The following is a 23468-nucleotide window of genomic DNA, read 5'->3' as shown; positions in this document are numbered from 1 at the left end:
CATTTTGAAATTTTGTTCATTTTGATTTGGCAATCTCAAATCAATCCCCCTGTCACGGACTTGAAAAACACCGTAAATATTAAATTAATGGTCTAAAAACCTACTGTTTGCTATCGGTATAAAATTTCGTCAATGTCAAGGCTGGGCACCAGAGTCCCAGACAGTCGTGTTCTGGCTGGCCCAAAGTATTTAGCGGCGGCCCATGTCCTAGCCACTTAGTTATTATCGGTTCAGGCCATATCATAGATTTTACGAGAGCCACTGTCGATGCACCAAACAGCATCATGTCAATATATATATATATATATATAAAGAGAGAGAGAATAACAAGATAAAAAATATAGAGAGATATTTTTAAAATACAATAAATTGAGCAGGATCAAAACATTTTTTTTTTCCATCGAGTCAACCCGATAAATCAAATAGCCAGCCCAAGGCCGGCCCATCACAGGCTGGGTACCTGACTACCCGTCGCTTAATGGACCCGTTGAGTACCTGACTACCCGTCGCTTAATGGACCCGTTGCCCACCTTTACTCTTGTACCTGACTACCCGTCGCTTAATGGACCCGTTGCCCACCTTTACTCTTGTATAACTAAATGTCTTCAAAAAGTTCACTTTCAATAATATAGTTCCCATGTATCTAGAATATTTTCACCAATTCAATAGTTTTTTATTAATTCATTTAACTGTATGTGTAATAACTTTGAACTAAGGGTAGGGCGGTCCAAATTATAGTTTCAAAATGTGTCAAAATTTCATTAAATTTTATTTTCAAAATTTTTATATAAGAGAAATAAAATCTTTTAAATTTTAGTTTACATATCAACTATTTTTTATATGCAAATTTTACATTTAAACTTTATATATAAATATAAATTTTATATGTATATTTTAAAAGCCCTTGACATGCATCGACTTTTGTTTAGAATGTATGCATTTTTTTACATTCTAAAAATGTTATTAAGTATTTGTAAGTGGAAAGATATGAAAACAAGAGGATACGGGTCCGCCACCGATACGTATATTGTTGATTCAAATCAAAATCCAGATGACAAGTCTTTGATGTCGCAAGATTGTCATCTTCCTATCAGTCCGGCATGTCCACGTGGAGCCATGTGCTTCGGCGGAACAGATTCCGGCAACAGGTGGACGGTGGAGATGAAGGGGAATCAACGGTCCGGCACGTTGTGCAATGTGCTCCAAGGGGTGGGAAAGGTGGTCCATATCCAAGCGGGCCACCGGACTCAGTTGGTGGGTCCAGGTTTGATCCAATGGACCGGCAACCGCCAAGGCGGAGTGGGTCCCACGTCGTCCTGATCTCCACAAGAAGGAGCCGAATTCATTGAAGACGAGGTTGTGGATAACGTTTCGTTGTCCGTTTCAAAGATTTATTTTTTCCTTTTGTTTCTTATGGGGATCGAAGGAGCCGAGTCGTCTCGAAGTCGCGACTGCAGGACAGTCCTGTCGGTATCATCACCTTCTCTATATTGGAAGGGACACTCCCCAAGCCCCAGTGCAGAGAGAAAGAAGAAGAGGGAGAGGAAGGAAGAAGGTGAAGAAGAAGTATGGCGTCTAGTGTAGTGCAGGGACTACATTTCTGCAGTCCTCCATCGATTCTTTCATCATCGAGGAGCAAAACCCATGTCACCACTCCCCTTTCCAGGACCTCTCTCTCTCGACCGCTTTCGATGGGCAAGAGAGTTGTTGTCGCCGCATCGATCGAAAGAGTCGGCCTGGACGAGAATCCGGAGGGCATTATTTCCGGCGAGTGGCCGGAGAACTTCTCGCTCCTTAGCTACGAGGACTTGCGGGCTTATCTGGAGCCGGAGATCCTCAAGGAGGAGGTGAGTTTTTCAATACCCATTTGTTGCTTTCGCTGATTTCGGGCCCTTCAAAGACTTTGTTTTTCCCTTGATATACTTTCTTTCGGGGGGGGATGCAGATTCAACCCTCTGCTCTGTTGGGAGAGGTGATGGCCACGGTGATTCGGACGGCGATGGCAGACAACAAATTGGGAGAGATCGATCATCATTTCGAGTTTGTGTCAGGGTTGCCGGTGGTCGACGAAGAGCTCGTATGCATCGGAATTGTGTCGAAGGAGGATAGGGCCAGAGCTAGTGATGGAGTAAGTCTTGTGTGTGTGCGTGTGGCGAGCGTGAGAGCTGCTATCGCATGCTTTCCTGCTGCATCTGTTGGAATAAGCGAGCATAATATGGGACCTGATGATCTACTTGTTGTAGTTACTGTTATCGCTGCGAGTTTGTTTCGTTTTGTTTGGTTAGATCAGGGGAATTCTTCTCTTTCCATTCGTCCAAACTTTGGTTCTAGTTACAGGTTCTGCTTTTTGAACCGTTTTTTGAGTTACAGCTGAGAAATGACATAGACGGTCGCGGCTTCAATAGTACTGCTGTAGTTACGCTCTATAGTTTGGGAGTCAGTTGCTTGACGTGCTTGGTGCGGCCGGGACACGGCCAGCCATGGCCGGACAGAATATTTGTTGGTTGTTTTGTTTAAGCCATCTTGCCTTCTCTCCTGCTACCATAATGAGGCAGAGGTGGAACTTGAAAGGCTGCAAGGATCAAAAGCCGTTATGGATTTTCTTGATATTTGATTGTGAAAGCACACCTTCTCAATTTAACTCATCCAATGATTGTCTTCTTTTAGTTTCACGTGAATTAGACAGTACAAGGATTGCTGGGTTGATAGCCTGATAGACAGTATATAACTAGGTTATTTAAACAGTAAAACTTGTTGCTTAGATAGTGAGACGGCTTTATATGTCTGCCAGAGCATGAAGACTGTGCTGCTAGTTTCACCCTCAACAACTCTGAGTGATGCTAGGGTTAATTAATCGAAGTGCTTGTCTGCTTGATGTACGTCCATGCGCTAGTGTGAAACCAGTAATCTAACTTATGGAGAGATGTACATAAAATTCAACCGACACAATTAGCCGGCTTTTACAGACCTTATTGATGATAAATTAGCAGCTATGCCCATCCCAGCATCCATTCCATATGTAGAGCTAATGCTAGAGTTCCTATTACAAGCTGCGCATGGCATGAGCAAACAAGTAGATTCTCTGTCTATCAGATTTTTCATCCATGAGCTAGTCCCTGATGCTCAACCTGTCAGGTAGCAACTAGGTATAAACTTTGTCACTCAAACCTGCTGGAAGTTGCATCCAGAACATCCCCGCTCAGGCCAAAATGTTTCATAATATACAAAATAGGCATCATCTATCTCATCAACGACCCTTTGCTGCACCACATACTAGCTCAACATTTGCTGTGGTTGGTTACCATGTCAACTATCAGACCAGCACATGCAAATTGACCAGTCCTGACATCTTTGGGCCATTCCAGCACCCAATTTTCAATACTACCTCATGATCAACTTGTATTAGACTTTGGAGTTTGGACTTTATGTTGTCCCACATGCTGCGCTAGCACTTGTTTTGCAAGCAACAGTGGTTCCCATTTTGCAGCAAACTCCAATTTTTGCTGGAGCAAACCTTGTACTCTTTAATTCTTACCCTTCACGCATAAGTGCCCTCTTGCTCCCATTGACGCCAAGGGCTTATACACTGTATCTTATTGGTGGCTGAATGTTAGTATAGGCCCAGAAATCTTCATGGAAGTACCATCGCATTTGTAGATCTGGATGGCTTGGCTACCCTGAGATGGTCGGCGATATGGCTTCTTAATCACTTTGACCTTGATTTGTTTGTCTGTTGCATGTAGCATATGTGCTTACGTACCGATGTCACAGCAATAAAGTAGCTTGTGTCATGTCCATTTATTCTGCTTTGCCTGTTATCCATAATTTGCAGTTTGCCTGTATGTCCATTTTCATGAGTACCTGAAGTGGGGTAGCCATCTTCAAAAATTAAGTGGAGTCAGAATTCCTCTAGTGTTCATGCATTATTGATATTAACCTTGAAGGCTTTTCCAGCTTTTCCTATTTATATAAGTGGAATCTATAATTAACTAATGCACAAAGATTGTAAACTTTTGATATTTAATAATGCAGCTGCAATCGACGGTTGGTGAGGTGATGAGCACATCTGTGATCACTCTTTCTCCTGATAAGACCGTTCTTGGTAGCGTCTGCTACGCTCATCTATCTGTTTATTTGCAACACACTGTTTCCCTTTTTATGGATGTGCATGTTCATGATAATGCTCATAATCCTTTGTCATTCTTGTCAGATGCTGCAACCTTGATGCTAAGGGAGAGAATTCACAGGATACCCATTGTTAATGAAAGAGGTCAGGTTATTGGTGAGTTCATCAGCCACATGTTTCTTCTTGACTTTATGGTGGTCGGGTATCTGTGTTGATATATGGTACTTCCTCTTTTAGGAATGGTGACTCGCAGTGACATTTTCAAGGTGCTAAAGGACATCTTGCGCTGAACATTCCTCTGCTTCAGGCTGCCTTTTCTCTTAATCCTTCAGTTAGTGTACATATACATATAGGAAAGTTACAAGAACTGGTTACTGGCACTGCTCTCTTGGGGTTTCGGAACCATCTTTCGGAAAAAGAAGGCATGGTCTGTGATGTATTGTCTATACGACTTTAAGTCTGCGTCCGCATCTGCTGCATGGAGTAAACGGACCAAGGCTTTGGATGATGTTGTTGAATGATATTAATTTGGTGTGTGTGTATACATATATGTGAGTTATGTATAAGTTGAGTTAGTCTTCATTTCAACACCTATCATGGCTCTTTCTTTACCAGCGTTAATGTCAGTGTGCATCGGCCAGTCGTATCGGGCTGTTACAAGATGACATGACAAGGGACACGAGACACCACCTGATTCACGGACGATAAAAATGAAAGCTTTGAATTATTTTCTTGGCGGCAAGTGTGATGATTCTTGAACTTTGATTTCTCGAATACAAGTTTTGATGCTTACTGAGACAAAATATGACTTGTAGACGGGGAACAATATGCCATCTGTAGGGGCCAAATAAGAAGCCTTTGGTAAATATGAACCTGATTCACCCAGCAAAAAAGGAACATCAGAATTTTCTCTTCATAAACCAAAGGATCTATTTTTCCCAGATCAATAAAAGGGAAAAAAAGATAATTTGTGCAAATGGAATAGTTATTTATTCATCAATCTATCGAACTGTCCTTTCAAACTGTGGAAGTAATGGCAGGAGAATGTAATGAAAGAAGCACTTATTCAAAGCTTACTCAAATTGTTAATAAAAAACAAAGGCATTTAGTTTCCACTTGCAGAAGTACAACTCCAAAATTGCACTTATGAGCTATTCAAATAAATGCTATAACCAGTGGCGAGAAAGAATCGGCCATTGGCGTGTCCACTTCCCATGCTACATCATTGCGTGTCTCTGTGTTCGTGTTTAAGTTCAGACCTCAGTATCTCCTTGTATCTACAGATTGCTTTGGCTTTGATGCTAGAGGTGGAACTCTTCGAAAATTATGAGTGGAAGAATTAAGCTTGTGGTAACTTTACAGTAAGGTTATGTTTCCAGTTATGATGAATTAATTTTCTTTATTTGCTGATGAACTTTCTCTGCTTTGCAGGTACAGTAACGAGTTCATACTGCAACTTTGAGGTCATTGAAGGGCCTTAACTTATACACTGCCGTTTGGGTTTGTCCCCTCAGGATCCTTACCTGTATTATACGAAAGAAAATTTTTCCAGTGTCCCTCTCGGCTTCTGATTAGCCAACACTAGGAGTCTAGGACCCATGTATCTAAGGGGCCGGAGGTTGTGTTGGTGCGATGGGCTGAAGCTGAAGTAATAAGTTAACATGATGGATTGCTGTGCGGAAGCTGAAGTAATAAGTTAACATGATGGATTTTAAAAGCAAATTAATTTGAATAATATTTATTTATTTTACAGCCTTAAGGGACAAAGGTCTGTTAACATTTGCCTGATCCAAGGTTTCAAAGGCCTTAACCTCGATCTCTGGGGAAAACTGTATGTGTGTGACAGCTAAACAAGTGTAGGTAAGTCTTCTCCTTTGAGACTTTGGTGCAACAAAAAAAAACCTCCAAGGGAGGAGACTTTGGTATGACAAGCCCATCCTTTTTAATGTTTTTATAGGAAACTATCTTCGGAGTAAAACCCCTAAAAAACTATCTTCGTCCTAAAACCCCTAAAAAACTATCTTGGTCGTAAAACCCCTAAAGCCACTAAAGCCATACCTGTATGTCTTTAAAGAATTCAGTTGCTTTGCATTTTGCATTTAAGTAGATCTATAGTACACTATTCAATTTGAGCATTTTACATGCCGATAGCTTAAGGAAGTAATGTACTGAAACATGACAATGACCATGAAATCTGAATCTTGAACCCTTGTATGTATGTTAGTTGCCTTGCCACCTAACGGTCGTGCTAAGCCTTATCTGTGCAGATAAACAAGTATCCATAAAAATTATGGATGAGAAAGTTGTTATAGACGAAGCCCTCATATTTTGCTCAAAATTAAGTTTCGGAACCCAGCCAAGAGCAGATCACAGTGGCTCGGGCATGGATTCTTATTAACTTGGCCTCCTGCACGGTATCGCAAGCGCTTAACTGTTTGTTGATTTGGTGATATAACATGTAAAACCCAAATCAACAAAATCCTCTCGACTTGCTCATCCGAATCAATCCCACTTCCATGTGTATCGTCTTCATGAAAATAGAAAGAGAAAAGCAAGAAGGGAGAGAGAAAAAAAAAAAAACAAAAGGTGGAGCTTGAATTGAAAATGGGAAAGGTAGAAACGTGGAAACGGAGAAAATACAGGAAGGTCGAACTAAAGAAAGGAGGAGATCAGAAACAAGCAAAAGCGAAGAATCAGGACAACAGTAAGACTCGAACCGAAATCCTCGATACCAAATGGTTGACCATAAAAGAAAATGTTCAGCTGCGATTCCATAAAAATCTGGTAAATAATGCAACAACGTGCAAACTAAGGTGAAGAAAACGAGAGGCAACAAGCCGAATTATTCCTTGATCTGAAGATTTTTCATGGAATTGATTAATATATTGATTCTTTTTTTCTTCTCCGTGCAGTTAGTATCCACCACGGCGTGAATGTTGCTTTCAGATGAAGTACAAGCTAGGTCTGGCATTAGAAGATCAAAATGATATTAAGGATGATGCCATGATCCACACAATGACACAAGTAAATTCCGATGCAAACTCACAGGGAGATAGGCCTCCCTACCCTTTATTAAAATGGCATTAAATAAAGATCTGTACAAATGTATATATCCAACCTAGCAGAGAACCTACCCAGGCATTTCACAAGTAAATTGAGAAAGAACCCGGAAAATCATAAAACATTATGCAGAAGATTGCAAATGGAATTCCTTGAATTCTTGCACTTATGATTGAAATATGAAAGTGGAGAACAGATGGAGGCACGAGAGTGATACAAAACATCTGGCTCTTAGGCTGTCATGCCGATTCGCTAATGCCAAGCTTACCATGAGCGATTGAAAAGATGGTAGCATTACACTAAAGTTAAGACCAAATATAGATCGAAAGCTAATAAAATATGCAGGAAAGTAAAGCTCTTTACAGGAGAACATCCACTGTTGTAAGCACAACAGTAGCCTGAACAGATGCGTATTTTGTATAATAGGCATTCACCAAAATTAAAAGATTAATCCATAGTTTCAAGTTCATTAAGCAACCACTCACGACGAAGATCTTCATCATATGTCATGAATGCAACCCGATTAAAAGGGTCTCTAAAAATTTTTGTTGCCTTCGCTTTATCTTTTCGATCTACACCAGGCAAACGCTGAAGCTCTTCCAAGCAATCTCTCACAGATGGTTCAGCTGCTGCAGTGGACTTTTGCACTGTTCGACTATCAGAGGAATAATCAAATGGAACAATGTTTTCTACAGCTACTGGCATTCTTAGCTCAGGAGATTGCTTCATTCTTCTCTCTCGTCGACTAGACAATGTGACACTTCGACGCTTATGTTGCACTGGGATCTGAGGCGTTATTGCGATTCCATAACTTGCTTCATCTTCTTCATTGTCTTCACTCATATTGCTGGATCTAGTAGCAGCTTCTTCATTGCGAACGATTGATAGTGTTTCATGTCCAATTTTTTTACCTGCTAATGTGTTCATAATATCATTAAGCCGTTTCTTAAGTGAAGAGCAATGAGAATGTCAAGAAAAGAGCAGGTTGGTTACCATCAAAGAGTGTTGCACATTGATCAAAGAGGGGGAAACATTTGTTCCTGTAGTTTTTTGCATCAGAATTGACCTGTGCAGTAGAACATGTAAAGTATTCACTAAATATATCATTGCTTGAAAGAAGAAAATGCATACTGCAGAACCATGAACTTACAGCAATATATCGCTCCCACACATCTTCATCAGCAGTTACCACCTTATATACATCATCCCAACCAAATCCACTTTGATTGCGAAGAAGTTTCACAAGTTCATACTGTTTTCTTAATATTTTGAAGTGACTTTTCACTTGAGTAGTGGTATAATTCAAATTGAATTTTCTATTAAAAGAGGCACAGACCAATTTCCACGCCTCTTTTGTAAATCCAGAATCATTTTTGTTTCCATAAACCAGCTGTTCAATTAACTGTTCAACAAGAAATTGGCTACGAGCAGTTGTCCAATCAGCTCTATCCGAATCTTGGGATACACGAGGATACATAGACATTTTCTGGAACATCCGTCAACAGGGCACGTGTTAATACAATGCAACTCTAGTTTATCAACAACACTGAATAAAGTAACATATATTCAAGTAAGACCCTAAAGTGGAAAACAACACAGATGCTGATTTTGCAGAACAGATGTTGCCAAACCTGTCAAGTGGATATGCACACTAATCAACACTAATCACCACTATGCCGTCCATTTCTTGGTCCTTTTCTTTTAGTGCTACTGCATCACTTATAACAAAAAATTGGAAGTTCAACAGACTGAAAGCTATACACTCACCTGATCCTTAGACCAGATAGAACAAATTCAAAATTTCAAATCAACAAGTGACAGAAAATGGAAACTGAAATATTTGTTACAATTTTAAGGCCAGGGCAGGTCTTTTGTTTCATTTGAAAGTATAGAAAATTGCTTCCCGATCATAGTCACAGAAAACATGTTTTTCGAAAAGAACCCACTTTATACTTCGGAAATAGGCCTGTCATATAAAACTGCAAAACGACCTGCCTTCTTGAAAAAACGATAAAACGAAAAAAAAACTCGAAAAGAATGAAAAATCACACTTTTTTTCACATTTGTTGTTGTTTTTTTCACATTTTCTATTACTGCATGTTTAATTTCGCATTTTTGCATTTTATTGTAGAATTTTCCTTTTTTTTATATATTTGCCAAGATTTTCTCAAAAAAAGAAAAGAAAAGAAAAAAAAGCTGTATTATGCTCGACATGAGAAAAACTTACTGTTTAAAACCCACAAACGGTATCTGTTGTTCCCAACAATGACCGATGACAATCAGTTGCTCAACATGAAATGCAGTATCTTTTGAAAAAAAAAAATCTTGAGTGAAACCAACTTCGGACATCCCCCAAGAACACTAACTTGTGTGATTCAACGGACATACAATAAGAAAACTAACCATCCCAATTAGAATATTAAATTTATCAGAAAAATTCAGTAAGCATACAAAAAACTTGTGCACATTTAAAGATCTCACTTTCTGAATTTAACTCAAATCTTCAGTCCCAACTCTCATTTTCTTCAATGCAACGCTTAATTTGCTGAGCAATTTATGGACCAAGGTCCAAGGACAAATTATTACTTCCATTTTAGTGAAAAGGACAGCTAAATGCATGAATTGCGATATCAAAGTTCCGAGTTCCAAGCAGGTATCGACCAACCCTCAACTTGTAGATATTTTGGCAATTGAAGGTCGAACCTCGTTTGATTATTGAACAACAAAGTTAGCTTAGTCAGTAACCGGGAACAACCATGTACAATTAACGCAACTTTCGGATGAGAGGAACTTGTATGCGGTCATGGTGGTACTTAATACCTATGTGTGGTCATGGTCGTACTTAATAAATTAAAGCAAAGATTGACATAGAGAAAATCGTGGCACTTAAGAGAGTTAAAAGATCACATTTGCGCGGATCCTTTATATGAGGCACATATTCTTTCCACAAACCAGAGGAGTACACGGCCAAACAGCTTAAAAAATCGGCATTCAACAAGCATCAATTTCTGCAGCACCAGGACTTTAATCTTCAAAGTCGAACACCAACCATATTCATATGTGCAAAGCAGTTAACCAATTGAAGTTCTGGCAATTCATTCAATCCTGAACCCACTAATCACCAATGTGTTGAATTTTGCAACTTTATGAAGATACAATAGCATTGTCCAAGTAAGTGAATTTTCACACTGTAACCGAATCAGCGAGCAATCGACCGATCCATGCTGATGATTCCATCTAAGATAGAGAAACAAAGAAGACTTAAGTCTAGCAACATATATCGAATTGTCTGCACATGCATATCAGCCTCAGCTCTTATTAGCAGTCGCCATTAAGAATTCTTATACCAACAATCGGGAGCGCCAGAAGAACAAAATTACAGTAAGTAACTCTCTAAACTTGGTTACCAATTGCTCCCAATTGAAATCAGAGGATAGAGAAACCAAAACCACAAAATATGGGGAAAATAAGGGAAGAATAAAAGAAAACAACCAATTGGGAAGAAATCCCGCGATGGATCGTAGATTCTCACCGTGCTGGAAAAAATTGAAGAGCCCGAGAACGCAAAACCACTCTCTCTATGAGATGGGTAGAAGATGAGGAGTTGGGACGAATAGAATAGCGTGGTTATCTTTCCTCACCGAAGGCTACCGGATCACGCTGAAGAATGCCGGTTGCTCCGATTCAGGTCCCCATCAACACAAGGGCCAGGGGGTTTGAAGACCAGAGAGAAGAGCGCAGGGTGGGGAAGGGGAACAAGGCCGAGCTCATCTACCATCAATTCGTCAAGATTCGAGACTCCAACCGTCAAGACTCGAGACTCCAAGAACAATGAGAGACATGCAAAATCTCAAACTTACCCATCCTATCCACTGTGCAGGAATTTGGGATTTGGATTCAAGATTTTACTGCTTTCAAGATTTCTCTCGCGCGCACACATATTCGCATGCAAGCCCACTCACATACACATATATAAGTTATTTTACAAATTAACATGTTCTTACTTAATTTTCAAATGTTTTGGATGATGCGGGTAAGTCCTGTCACCAGGTTTTATGAGAATAACACCATGGAAAAAAAAATTTCATCAAAATGACAAGGTTGAGACTTGATGTGAAATTTTAACTTGACAACGTCTACATTAACATTCTAATATTATGCAATATTAAACCATTCTTATTAAACAGCGTGGTCGGTCAAATGGCATATTCAATTTAAGTGAGAAAAAATAAGACATTTTAATTATATTAAGGGGAACCCCTGATACATTTTCTGTCATCTGTTTTACTTCAATTACTGAAATTTCTTAAAAGATAATGCCATTGTGGTGATGTAGAAATGCATGCTGGAGTTCCTTTTCTATCTTTTCTGGTCATTCGATCTTTTAAAAATTGTCTCCGTATTTACTTTTGTGAGGACAGAACAGACTTACATAGATGAGATACCCATAAACTAAGCCATCAAAAACCGCACCATGAACCTTTTTCAATTTGAAAATGGATGAAACTATTACTAGCCTTTTAACTTTTGTTTTACCGAGTTTTCATCTACGCTGCAAAGAGCAGTTGGACTAAGACCTTTAAATTAGCAGAAGTTCGTTCAAACTTTAATATCTCAGCTGCTTTAGTTGGAAGCATAGGTGTTAAAAACCATCCAGTTGGTGACCATCAACATGATTGAATCTTGAGTAGCCCAAGTGATTCCTTTAATTAAAATCTCATTGCAAATAAACTGTTGCAAACGGAACTTGTTTATATGCTATTGGCCTTGTAGCTTGTGGCAAGTTTATCTCTACCTTTCACTTAAGCATTCAAAATTAGTTTCATGGGGTTCAATGTTGACAATAAACCTTTTTTTCTTCTGCCATGCAGCCTCATCAGAAAAAAGGAAAAAAGGACCTGAATAAAATGATATACAAGTAATTATATTTGGAACAAAAAAAAGATAAATGTGCCTTTTTCAACTGTAAATGTTAGGAAGAAAGTTGTCAAACAAAATTTGGAAGGCTTGGGTTTGTCAATTGCTTAAAGGTCCAAAGGGTACTTGGAAGGAAACATGCACTAAGAAAAGACAATTTCAACTGCAGTGCCTCTAGCCAACTTATCTTCACCACCCATTTTGCTTTCTAGCATGGGCATTGTCCAATTCTGGTGATGATTCTGGTTCCCCAAGTGGCCTTCTCATAATTAACAGAAACAGTAGTGACCCCACATAATTTTTTTACCAGGAAACTAGCACTAAGAAAGTTCAGATAGGGAAGAACCAAGACTAGAACATTCTCTCGAGAGACAGCAATTAAAGCATCCTCTCTTAGCTGCTAGGAGGATGCTGAGAGATGCTAGGTGGATGGCGAGAGGAGGAGGAGAAAAGGTTGGGGTGGAATTGAGCAGACCAACGACCACCAACATCCAGTAAATTGTACCTCATCACATGTATATCACTTTTATGAAGGAATTGGATTCTTCTGCATGAGTTACTACTGTTGTGGACAGCAATCTTTGTTAATCACCAAAACGTATTTTCCACAGTGCAATCTCTCCTTTTTTGTGATGTTTGGTCAGAGGCACTCTATGTGCTCTTATAATTGAGTGTTTGAAGTATGCATTGGCTCCGTATTATATGGATCTTCATTGCTTTCCATGGCTGGAAGAAAGTCGAAGGAAGCAAAACAGCGGAAAAGGGAGTGCCTTCATCCTCCTAATTGAAATTGCAGCGGCTTTTCGCAATCGATGGTGGTCAATGCATTCCCTTTATGTTTAAGTTTTTATTGGCAAGTAGAGACGGCCAGACCTTTACAACAGTATGCCCAGCCACGCGGCAATTTGAGTACTGTTGAGCTCATGATAGATCTCTTTCCAACCAAAAATTTAAGTAGGAAGCTCTCTAGCACTGACTTCAAGATAATCTGAATATCACGTTGTGAATATTAATGCACCTTGTTACATATATAAGAGAAAGAGAGAGAGAGGCCATTAAGGCACAATAAAATGGTCTCATACAGGCCATGAGTTAAAATTTAAACATTTTCTTTGAAAAGACAAGTAGCTATTGAAATATTGTGCCAGTTAACAGACATATTTCTTGATAAGTATAGTTCAGGTAAACTTTAGTAAAATGAGAGAATCTGTGAGTGTAAAGACAAGACTTTGGATCAAATCTCAACTTTACCATTCTGCTGCATGCCTGAACTGTATATTCCATGTTGTTTCATACAAGCTTTGTCATGGTCTGAACAGGGGCTAAAGTAGGATTCATGAGGTTCAAATACTGAAATTCACATGAGCTATACATCATGTGTGTTGTTCTTTTCAAGATTAAATGAGGCATCAGAATAACCAGTACAGGTGTCATGCCCCCAGTTGGCATCTAATCCAGAGCATTCAGAAGTTTCAATGTCCAAGCAAACAAAATCTTGAGCCGTTTATTTAATTAGAAAAGACAGACTTTGGTGTAGCATCAGACCCATGCTCCCACTGCCAGTACTGTTGATCCGGGGGCCAACAATGACCAACAGCCCATCCCCAATCAATGGTCCCAAGCGAGGCTTTGAGTCATCTTGATCAGCATGGTCCCCTGAGTTTGGCAAAAGGGTCATGCATGACAAAATTTGTCCTGCTTTCTAGCCAAGGCATTGGCCACTGATGTGTCCTCCTTTATCTTGCCAAACACCAAAGTTAAGTTAGGCTTTCTCTTGCATGTGTGTGTGTGTGTGAGAGAGAGAGAGAGAGAGAGAGAGAGAGAGATGTGGCACTGAACCTGCATGGTCTATGACAGTATGATCCTGACTTAGATTGCCAATTTAGTTAGTTACAAGAAGGAAAACTGAAGGCTGGACAAATTGAACTTGGCTGTCATTTGTTTACAATTTTCGCGCTGCTTATTAAAGCTGTCATCGCCATGATGTTTTCCGTGCTTTTTTCACCATCTTTTCCTTCAAGAAACGTAATTAGCGGCCACTTGATATCCTTCTACCACATTAAAATTTGAGCATTATGATTCATTAGTCAAGTTTTAATGTAGTTAAGCGGGTCATCTGAAAAATTATTTTTACGTCAATTATGATCTACCCTTATTAAAATTTCTTCGTCTGCCCAACAGCCATTGACAACCATATTAAATGTGCCATTCCGAGTCGCGAGAGATCGATCTGACAGAGAGAAAGAGGCAAAAGATATATAGGAGGCATCTTCCATGAAATATCATTTCGAAATAAATACACAAACGGGATCGAAACGCACGCCAGAAGAAATAAAAGACCCATTTTCTGTACGCGAAAGAGAAAGCAAAATTAGTGCAACCCCTAGCTACCAACTGCTATGACCTATACAGGCTTCTCTTTAGAATCTTTCATTGCTCGATCATGCATCATCCAGATGCTTATATATCAATATATATATAGATATATATATATACGCCATGAGGAAGGGCCTAAACATTGTCGGTGAAGGAAGAAGGTGGTAGGAGCGGCTGGGTGAGAGCAGAGCTGCACGAGGAAGATTGTTTGGGCCCTTCAGCATCTAAATCCAGCCTTCTGCGAGCGCCTTGTCCCTCGTTTCTGTCAGTGCCCACTATCAAGACTTCCATCGCCCTTCTTCTTTCCTCGTTCTTACCCCACAGAACAAGGTACAGTCCACTTATTATCAGCACCGCTCCAATTATTCTGCAGTATATATTCAACCATTGCTTAAAAGAAATTCAAATGATGTTATATCATCTAATATTTTATTCTAACTGTGATAGAAATTTGTGAAACAGTTCAATTTGTCATGAACCCAGTTAACATTAATGCACCCTCTTATTGGCATGCATTTAAAATAGATCAGTTAAACCATGTTTTCTGATTTAACAGTGAAATGAAGTTTTTAGTCAAAATACATAAATTTCCAGAAAGAAACTGCATTTACATGGCAACTAAGCAATCCAATAATTAGATTTCTAGAAATCTATAAGATAAAAGCACATCTGGGGGTTAATTATAAGAAGAACAAACATAAGTACCATAAATGTCAGTTTTCATGTTTCTGTGCCATATATATGTATATAGAAAGAGAAAGAAATCTAGAGAGAGAGAGAGAGATACCCTCCCAAATAAAATTGTTCACCCAGGGCGACGGACGCCATGATGGCGACAACTAGGGTCTGTACTGGTTGATAAACTGCGACGAAGACGGGCCCACCCCTGTCTATGCACCAAATCTGAACAGCGAAGGCGATCCCAGAAGCCACCAAGCCCTTCAATACATCCAGCACAGACACAGACAGGCCCAAATTAATGGTGAAAAGAAGGCACGAACACGTACTGTCAAAACTGAAACTGTAACATGTAGTACTCCCCATACTTTTTTGTATAATGTCCCTACGATCAAAGAATGGACCTAAGTGCATGTGTTGGAGTTCTTGAACTTAAATTATCTGGGCCACCACATTCTTGGTTGTATGTTTAGTTGGAGACTCAATAATTGCCTAATCTACCAGTAAGGCTCTTGTTTTTCAAAGATAAATGAAAACTTGGAAAGGAACTAGTTGGTCACTTCGCTGCCGAGCTTATCAGTACAAAAACTATGCTTGCTTGGAAAAACTAGAAGTAAAGTTAATCATGTCATGCGTTCCTACAAGTATTGTTGCCATCAGTACGCAGAATTTTGCTCTGCCAAAAAGCAGAGAAGTTTACCGGATAGCACGCTACACAGAAAGACCATCTTCAATTTACAACTGAGCAACCTGATCAAGAGTTCAATTTTCATGCCCAAGATCATATCGATTAACTCGCTGGCTGTTCGGATCTTTCAAGTTGTTTGGAAAGGTCTAACCATGTTTGGTGAGATCTCTTTCATTCGAAGACCAGCGAATTTATAGCGGATTACTTGGTTCGATAACCTACAAAAATTGAAAAATTTTTGACGATAGGAACATGAGCCCTTCCAAATTCCTACTGGAGCATCTAAGTAACATGTTTCAAGAGCCTGCTTAAGATAATCTGTATGGTTAGACTTGTCTAAGTTTTGACAGCGTCTCTGCTATATATATATATTTATGATGACTGCTTAGAAAAACAACAGTACTTTGCATAGAACAGCATGAAACATATATTCTCACCGCATATAAGATGGTGAACAGTTCTCCGCCGGAGCGTATAATCCAAGCTTGAGAGTCTCTCTCTATGAAGGCTGCAATGATGAGAAACTGAATAACACCAAAGAAACAGGTATAGGAGGTAACAGAGAGCCTTGCAGGGTATCTCTTTAGGACGGGTGCCTGCAGCACCAACCAGCCGGACCAAGAAAGACAGTGCCCAATAAGAAAGAGGCAACCAAGCGTCCAGTTTTTGCCGCCGGTGCTTCCTAGCTGCAACAGGAACTCGTTGCCTGAGTTGGTCAGGTATGGCCTTATAATGGTTGGTCCTTTGTAAAGCGTTATAATTGATGCACCACCAACGCAGAGAAGAGTTCCTGCCACCTTAGCTATCCCATCTTTCCTGTTCAGATGAACCTTTTCCAACCTATGAGCAATCATGTATGTTAAAAACAACTAATTAGAATAAATTAGAAAGCAAAAATTTGAAAAGGAAAAAGAGATAGGCTGAGAAGTTAATGGATGCCTTAGTAGTGCTGCCATGAGGAATGTTATAGCTGGGACTGAGTTTTGAATGGCTGATGCAAACGTTGGGGACGTATGTTCCAGTCCCAACAGGTAGAAACCTTGGTTGGCAGTTATCCTGCACCGAGATTGACCCCATGATAAGTTTATCTTTATGCGGTAGACAAGAAAATAATGATGGAAAAGACAAAAAAACACTCTTATCTGCAAATATGTAAGACAGCAAAATATGTACTGTATTCATTTCTTCATTGGAAACAATATTTTTTTTTCAGAGACTAGATTGGAGCAAATCCTATCTATCCATTTACTAAGGAAGAACTTGGCTTTCGAATCTTGTTTATTTATCTATTACCCGCAGAGAGCTAGGAGGAAGAACTGGATCAAGAATGAGGGTGTGATCTTTGGTCTCTCCTTCCTGCAGAAAAGTTACTGTCAGCGACGTTGTAAGGTGCTGAGGAAATAGAGGATATATTTCTAGAGAGAAACTAAAGAGAGGGAACCTTGGAGACTACTTACTTTTCTAGAAAATAAGCGAAGGGAACAAGTAGGATTAGAGCTATGATGTTTCTGTATACAGGGAAGACGACTTTGCTGACCCCCATGTTGAGGGCAGCCCTGGAGACAACATGGAAGCCTGCGTAGCCAAACTGCAAGGCCAGCATGGCCAAGTGCAGCTTGGCACGCTCTGGTATCAGGCATTCTCTCCTCTCTGTGGGCTCGTTATCAGCCATTGCTAGAGATAGAATGAGAGAGAAAGAGAGATGACTGTAATGAAGATGGATGGAGGTTGACGATGGAGAAATGGGATGCTTATATACTGCACAAGGTGGAGGAGATGATGACCAGATCTTGGTAGAGATCCCCCCAGCGTGTTGGTGGCTGGCGGACCCACAAGCGCTAAAAATGAAAGAGGAATTGCATCAACCTGTTATTTTTGGTTGTCTCCCACATTCTAAGCTTTACTCTCTCTCTCTCTCTCTGTTTCTGTGAATATTCTACACAAACCTGCACTCTTCAAGCTGACACGACAACTGGTCTTAGCACTAGCGTCAACTTTATCCTCTCTCCCCTTTTCGCTTTCCTGGTCCTCCCTGCTTTTTCTCCACCACATCTTCACCTTTTCTGAAATGAAATGCCTCCTCATCTTTCTGATCTTCCATATTCTAGCTAGCTAAGCTTTAGTGAGTTTATAATAAAATATAGCCATGAACAGGTATTTAGTCATTAAGATAAGCTCCCATTTCAGTACCATTCCTCGAAATTGACACAAATCATTACTCTCTCTCTTTCTCTCTCTCTCTCTCTCTCAATATATATATATAATCAAGAGAAAGAGGAGAGAATATGGGCGTGACTGGGGCATGGATAAACAAACACTGAGGTCGATGATATTTAATGGTGTGTAAGAAAAAGGATGCTGAAACTGCATACAATATACAGACCGACGAATGAAACGAAAGTTCGAGGCATGCCATTAAATCTCTTGGACTGTCGGTGCTTGAATATTTGTCTCGGCATTTATGTACATCTTAGACAGTCGGTGCTTACACATACCCATCCTTATATTCACAACTATTATGGTTCATCTCTGTGTGCGTTGCCCGCGCTCCTTAGGCAGGTTTCAGTAATTAATTCTGTTAATTGTGGCTGTTTCTCAATTAAAACTGGAGGACCGAGTTCATCATCAGGCACAGAAACATCCTTTAAGAATATTTTGAGTTGCCCTTTACGTGATTCATTAAGATCATCAAACAATTAATGGCTTCATCAACTTATAAAAAAGCGACTAACAGAAGCATAAATATTTACTATTTCAACAACAGAAACGGCACAACTTGTGAAATAGTTTTGGATTCACATGGTGAACCTTTGATCTGTCAAGGCCTGTAGCTTTAGACGCGAAACAGGCCTGTCAGCAGCGCCTACGATCTTGGACCCTCTCTCTCTCTCACACTCTGGTGTTAGGTTTCAGCAAGTTATGCTTGTTTTTTAATGAAAGAGGGTACAGAGAAACAAAAGTTGTTGTCGATTGGTGTTGGTGCAGTGAGTTGAGTCCCAGACAATGCAGAAAGCAGTCTTGTCTCCACATAAATGAATGCTTGCACGGGGTTGGGCCCTCGGCCACCCGCCATTGTGCTCCTGTCAACTTGCATTACCAGCAGCAGCAGCAACAATAGCAAGTTCTGTATATCAAGTTGGTGATCATCCCATTTGCACACGAGGGGGCTTAGTGTGGGCCGCCACGCTGCACGTGGCCGGAGCTCCGTTCCTCACGGCAGCCCGGCCACCACCACCCCTCACTGGCAGCCTGTAGCTGCTTGTCATCTTGTGATGCTGCCTTTACATGTACACACGTTGCCCACATTCACACGCATGAATATATGCAAGAAATACTATTGAGTTGGTCTCGTAAATCGATTCAATAACTTAAATTTATCATATGATCATGTTGAGTGGATGACTTTTATATCATGCATAGCTCAACAAGAGAGGCATAGAGTATTCAAGCTGTTAATTTTTAGTACATTTAAGTCCAAATTGAGGTTTTGGATCTCAAATGCAAATTTGAAACTCTTGAATTCACACCTTTACACATTTGCACGCGTACATGCACACGCACAGAGGGGCACACGCATATTTGCACGCGTACATGCACACGCACACAGGGGCACTCGCATGCACCAAGCAAACAAATCAGAAACATTTATTAATGGAAAAGCTAGCTTAGAGCTAGTACTAATTGAATTATTATGAACTTTTTCATCGTGCCTACACCAAAGCAGGCTGTCTCTGTGGCTCTCTTTACTTCGCACAGCTACAATCTTGTGTCCTTTCTTAGTATTTGTTTGTGGGCAAACTTCTCCTTTGGTTAACTTTTAGGGACATGGTGCCTGCTGGTTCGAGACCGCATCATTTTTTTAAAACGGTGGCCTGGTAAAGTAGTTCTCGCCTTTGCTGCATCAAGGGGATTATAAGAAAACAAAGAGAGAGAGAACTCAGACTAGTTGGTCAGGCTTACGTGAGATTGCGTGGGGAAGTGATTAAAGGGTCAAGACCCACTTTTACTTGGTCAAGGTCAAGAGATCCCACCAACCGGGAAGATGACCTAGAGCGGTCAAGACTACGTGGGTGCCTAGCGCTAGGTCTACTCATGGGACTATCATTCTGTAACTACTTCGAGAATGCTTTCCATGATGAACTCACACTTCGTTCGCTACCTGGAAATGATGTTGCCTAACTTTTCCATTTTTTATTCGTTTCTTTTTTATGAGCTTTTTAGTCGACAAGAGCAACCGTAAGGGACGTGTTTGAATATATAGCGGCGGAGAAACTTGTTCTCAGACAAAACAGTTCTAAGGCGAACTGTCTCCCACTGGAAATTGAATCAAACACAAGACCAAGTATCTTGAAACACTTTTCTCCATGTTTACCGCGTGCATGCCACTGGGTTGTTTGCCCTCGGCCTCCTACCAAAAGTTCATTCGGCCAATTTTCTTCTGGGTTTTACAGTAAGCAAATTTAGAGCTGCATATTGATCATCAATTAAAACCTCTTAGTTGTTGTCAGACGCTGGAGGCTAACTTGGTAGACCACAGGTGCCACAAATCTCTATTCTCAAGGTGCATGACATAGTTGAACATGCGGGTTTCATAAAAGACATGTCGTCAGTTCAATTCATATGGGTGCTACTTTCTTGAACTATAAATGATGAGATCGTGTCAATCTAGTTGATGAATGTACCGTATCCCACCTATATCTAGATGTAGCCTATGATCCTAAGGAGAGGGGGAATGGGGGCCTTCGAACCTCTTTCTGAGTGGTAGGTTGTTAACCTCTTGGTCATAAGAAACTTCAAATTAGAGATCAAAGTCACAAGTTTAATATCCAAACTTGAGTCTATATACCAACCGTTTTGATAATAAGAAGGAAATAGAAAAACTTCTTAAAAACAAAATGAGAGTAGTTTAATGATTTCTATGCAATGTTGCAGATTGAGATGATCTTAGCTCTTTATGCAATATCGCCTGATCCACTGTCATATACCCATTTTACTGTAAGCATATAGTGAATATAACTGAAGAATTAATTATACACGTACCCATCAGCTCTCCCTTGACATAGTGTACAATCTGATGCACTCGTAAGGGAGCCAGCATCAGTACTTTATAATCTATCCTCCATTGGAATCGCAGATCGCCATGTGAACTTCAAATGGTACAAGTTTGAACACATCAGCTGCCGCTATAAGTTACAGTCATGAGCGTCTAATCCAAGAAGAAAAAGACAAGTTGATACCCAATTGTAATTATTAAGTATAAACGCAAAAGCGAAAAGGAGCTGACAGAATTAACCTGGCCAGCCATGAAATCATAGAGAGTAGAGAGGAATAAAACCTCGCGACAGAATTAACCTGGCCAGCCATGAAATCATAGAGAGTAGAGAAGAATAAAACCTCGCTTCATGAGCAGACACTGAAGATGGATGTACTATTGTTTTCTCAGGCGATGTCCAATCCAGATACGATATGATTTTCCATCTAACAATCACATTGTGTGCGAGAAAGAGGCATCAAACAAGCAAACAAAAGGAAGACGTAACTGGTGTTTCTTTTTTTTTTCTTGCCCGGGGTAAGCGCTATATGATATCTCAAATTTTCAGACTTGGCTGCATTATATCTCCCGGATTAAATATTAACATCTTGAAGTGATCAACACTGTTAAAAACCAAATTTCTACAGTCAAGGTACTTTTCATCTAGAAGAATTGAATTTTTTTTTATATTGAACCACAAAACTTTTGTAGTTAATTTGAATTAACACACACATGCACACATATTAAGCTAATCTGGATCGAAATGACTAACGCCAATGAGCCGAAGCGAGGATTTTTTTCAAGGGCAGGCCAAACTGTCCAACAAACTTATTCGGATATAAACTCGAATCCAAAAAATACATTATCGCAACTAAAAAATTTCAATTTATATATATATATATATATATATAAATTAGCTAACAAGCCCCCTGTCACTCGGCCTCTGCCTATTGGAATTGAATTGGTGATATAAATGTTACCTACCCATCAAATCTAAAATCGAGAGAGAGAAAAGGAAATTGTCTTGGGGCCATTTTTCAGGGGATTATCAGGATTTAGTTGGACCCTTTTCCTCTTTATGCAGATTCTACGCTTTTGAAAACGTGAAATGGCGGGTAGTGAAGGGATGCTGCAGGGAGGAGGAAAAAACAAAATGCAGGCTCAGTGGGTGGGGGGCCCTAACCTTGTTAATTATTAACATTGTTCCTGTTGACGCATGATATGAGGTAGGTCCCTTCTCCCCTCCCCCGCATGAAGAACAACCATCTTCTGGGGCAGGGCAGCCTCGTTTCGTGCAAGGCATAAAGCCTCCAACTTTTCAATTCCAATATTTATTTGCTTGGCTTCTTTTTGGGCGGAGGGATTCCATATTCTTCCCCCGATTATTGCATGAATCAGTGCAGTAGTCTTCTGAAACCAATTAGTGAAAAGATTTTCCTGCATTCTCTTCTTCTTTTATCTTATCTCCTTTTTTCTGATGGGGAGTTCTTCAGTGTGTCGAAATCTTATTAGCCTACGATAAAGTGGGCAGTCCTCGAAAATCTTTGGTAATGGACAGGCTCCCTCTGCCATGCTTGTTTTCCCTTGGACCTGAGATTTTGTGGATTTCAGCTTCTCTCTACGGTCATCTGGTCTTCATTATTAATGAGCAGAAAGAAGAATGTATGTACTGATTTTGAAAATCTCGACACAAATGAATAATCTTCTTTTTTTTCGTGATTTTTGATAAATTTTTCAGTTCTTCATTAGTTTCTCATTTATTTTATTTTTTTCCAATTTTTTTTGAAAAAAAAACAAGTTCACTAAAAAAAAAAAAAAAAAACTTGAGAAAGACCTTGCCGATATTTTTTCAAGAACGATTATTTGTGACATACTTTGAAGTTTACGAGAAAACTTCGTCCTTGCGCTTTGACATGATTTGCATCTATATTGTGTTCCCAACTCCTCGCTCATGAGCAACAAATGAGAACATGGGTGAGTGTTGAAAGCGAGTGTTTTTAAGTTGGCTTATGGAAACAAAACACCTCAAATCATGATTTGATTGTGCTCCAGACATGATTAACAACCATAAATGACGACAGAAAGGGATGGGCGACCTTTCTTCACATATAATAAATTTGGGACATCACCTGATGCTTTCATGAAACTAAATATGATCATTGGAGGTAACTAGAGAAAAGCAGGTTCAGGTTCCTAATTTTAATAATGTGACAGCCTTAATTAAAGCGAAACCATCATGCATTACATAAAATTTCCCTAAGTTTTGGAGATATGTGGACAGGGAGCACAGAGGGATTGAAGAGGCGAGAGCCCCTTCTCATTTCTCGCTGCATCCAAAGTGCAGAGCTGCTTCGAAATCTGGTGGGAAGTGAGATACCCATCAACTAAAGTGCCATGTATCCAGTGTTTGCAGTTCAAAATAGTAAATGCCCATGAAAATCGACCTGACGACTAAACTTTCATCGGCTCGCTAGTTCAACCAACTATGCTACGCTCTTCGGAGTCAACCACGCGTTAAGCTGACATTAATTGTGAAAGAAAGGCTTCTAGCTAACTGGATATAGATTAGTAAAGGTGTTCAATTTGTAATA

At 39.9% G+C, this 23468-nt stretch overlaps 3 protein-coding genes across 5 annotated transcripts; 1 reads left to right on the top strand and 2 right to left on the bottom strand.

Moving 5' to 3' along the window:
• The first annotated feature begins 1466 nt into the window (after nucleotides 1-1466).
• Nucleotides 1467-4714, top strand: LOC116253634 (uncharacterized). The gene is made up of 5 exons (XM_031628566.2): nucleotides 1467-1847; nucleotides 1946-2128; nucleotides 4033-4102; nucleotides 4211-4282; nucleotides 4364-4714. Exons 1-5 carry the CDS (start codon nucleotides 1569-1571, stop codon nucleotides 4414-4416), a joined length of 657 nt encoding a protein of 218 aa, XP_031484426.1. The 5' UTR covers nucleotides 1467-1568; the 3' UTR covers nucleotides 4417-4714.
• Nucleotides 4715-7334: 2620 nt separating this feature from the next.
• LOC116252153 (uncharacterized protein At2g29880-like) lies at nucleotides 7335-11110 on the bottom strand. 3 transcript variants are annotated; one of them, XM_050077231.1, is made up of 5 exons: nucleotides 10719-11110; nucleotides 8818-10423; nucleotides 8337-8672; nucleotides 8180-8252; nucleotides 7335-8100 (listed from the first exon to the last, which is right to left on the bottom strand). In XM_050077231.1, the coding sequence occupies exons 3-5, from the start codon at nucleotides 8667-8669 to the stop codon at nucleotides 7634-7636; spliced, it is 873 nt and encodes a 290-aa protein (XP_049933188.1). In that variant the 5' UTR covers nucleotides 8670-8672; nucleotides 8818-10423; nucleotides 10719-11110; the 3' UTR covers nucleotides 7335-7633. The 3 variants fall into 3 exon arrangements, with proteins under 3 accessions (XP_049933188.1, XP_031482108.1, XP_031482111.1); XM_031626248.2 differs by lacking the exon at nucleotides 8818-10423; XM_031626251.2 differs by lacking the exon at nucleotides 8818-10423 and having other exon boundaries at nucleotides 7335-8097.
• A 3256-nt stretch (nucleotides 11111-14366) lies between these two features.
• LOC116252277 (protein WALLS ARE THIN 1-like) lies at nucleotides 14367-17565 on the bottom strand. The gene is made up of 6 exons (XM_031626433.2): nucleotides 17303-17565; nucleotides 17139-17201; nucleotides 16785-16901; nucleotides 16283-16685; nucleotides 15267-15418; nucleotides 14367-14846 (listed from the first exon to the last, which is right to left on the bottom strand). The coding sequence occupies exons 1-6, from the start codon at nucleotides 17515-17517 to the stop codon at nucleotides 14615-14617; spliced, it is 1182 nt and encodes a 393-aa protein (XP_031482293.1). The 5' UTR covers nucleotides 17518-17565; the 3' UTR covers nucleotides 14367-14614.
• Between the last annotated feature and the right edge of the window lie 5903 nt (nucleotides 17566-23468).

This window comes from Nymphaea colorata, chromosome 4 (assembly GCF_008831285.2).
Source record: "Nymphaea colorata isolate Beijing-Zhang1983 chromosome 4, ASM883128v2, whole genome shotgun sequence".
Lineage (NCBI taxonomy): Eukaryota > Viridiplantae > Streptophyta > Magnoliopsida > Nymphaeales > Nymphaeaceae > Nymphaea > Nymphaea colorata.
The sequence above is the reverse complement of the archived record's forward strand: the minus strand, read 5'-3'. Positions and strand labels throughout refer to the sequence as shown.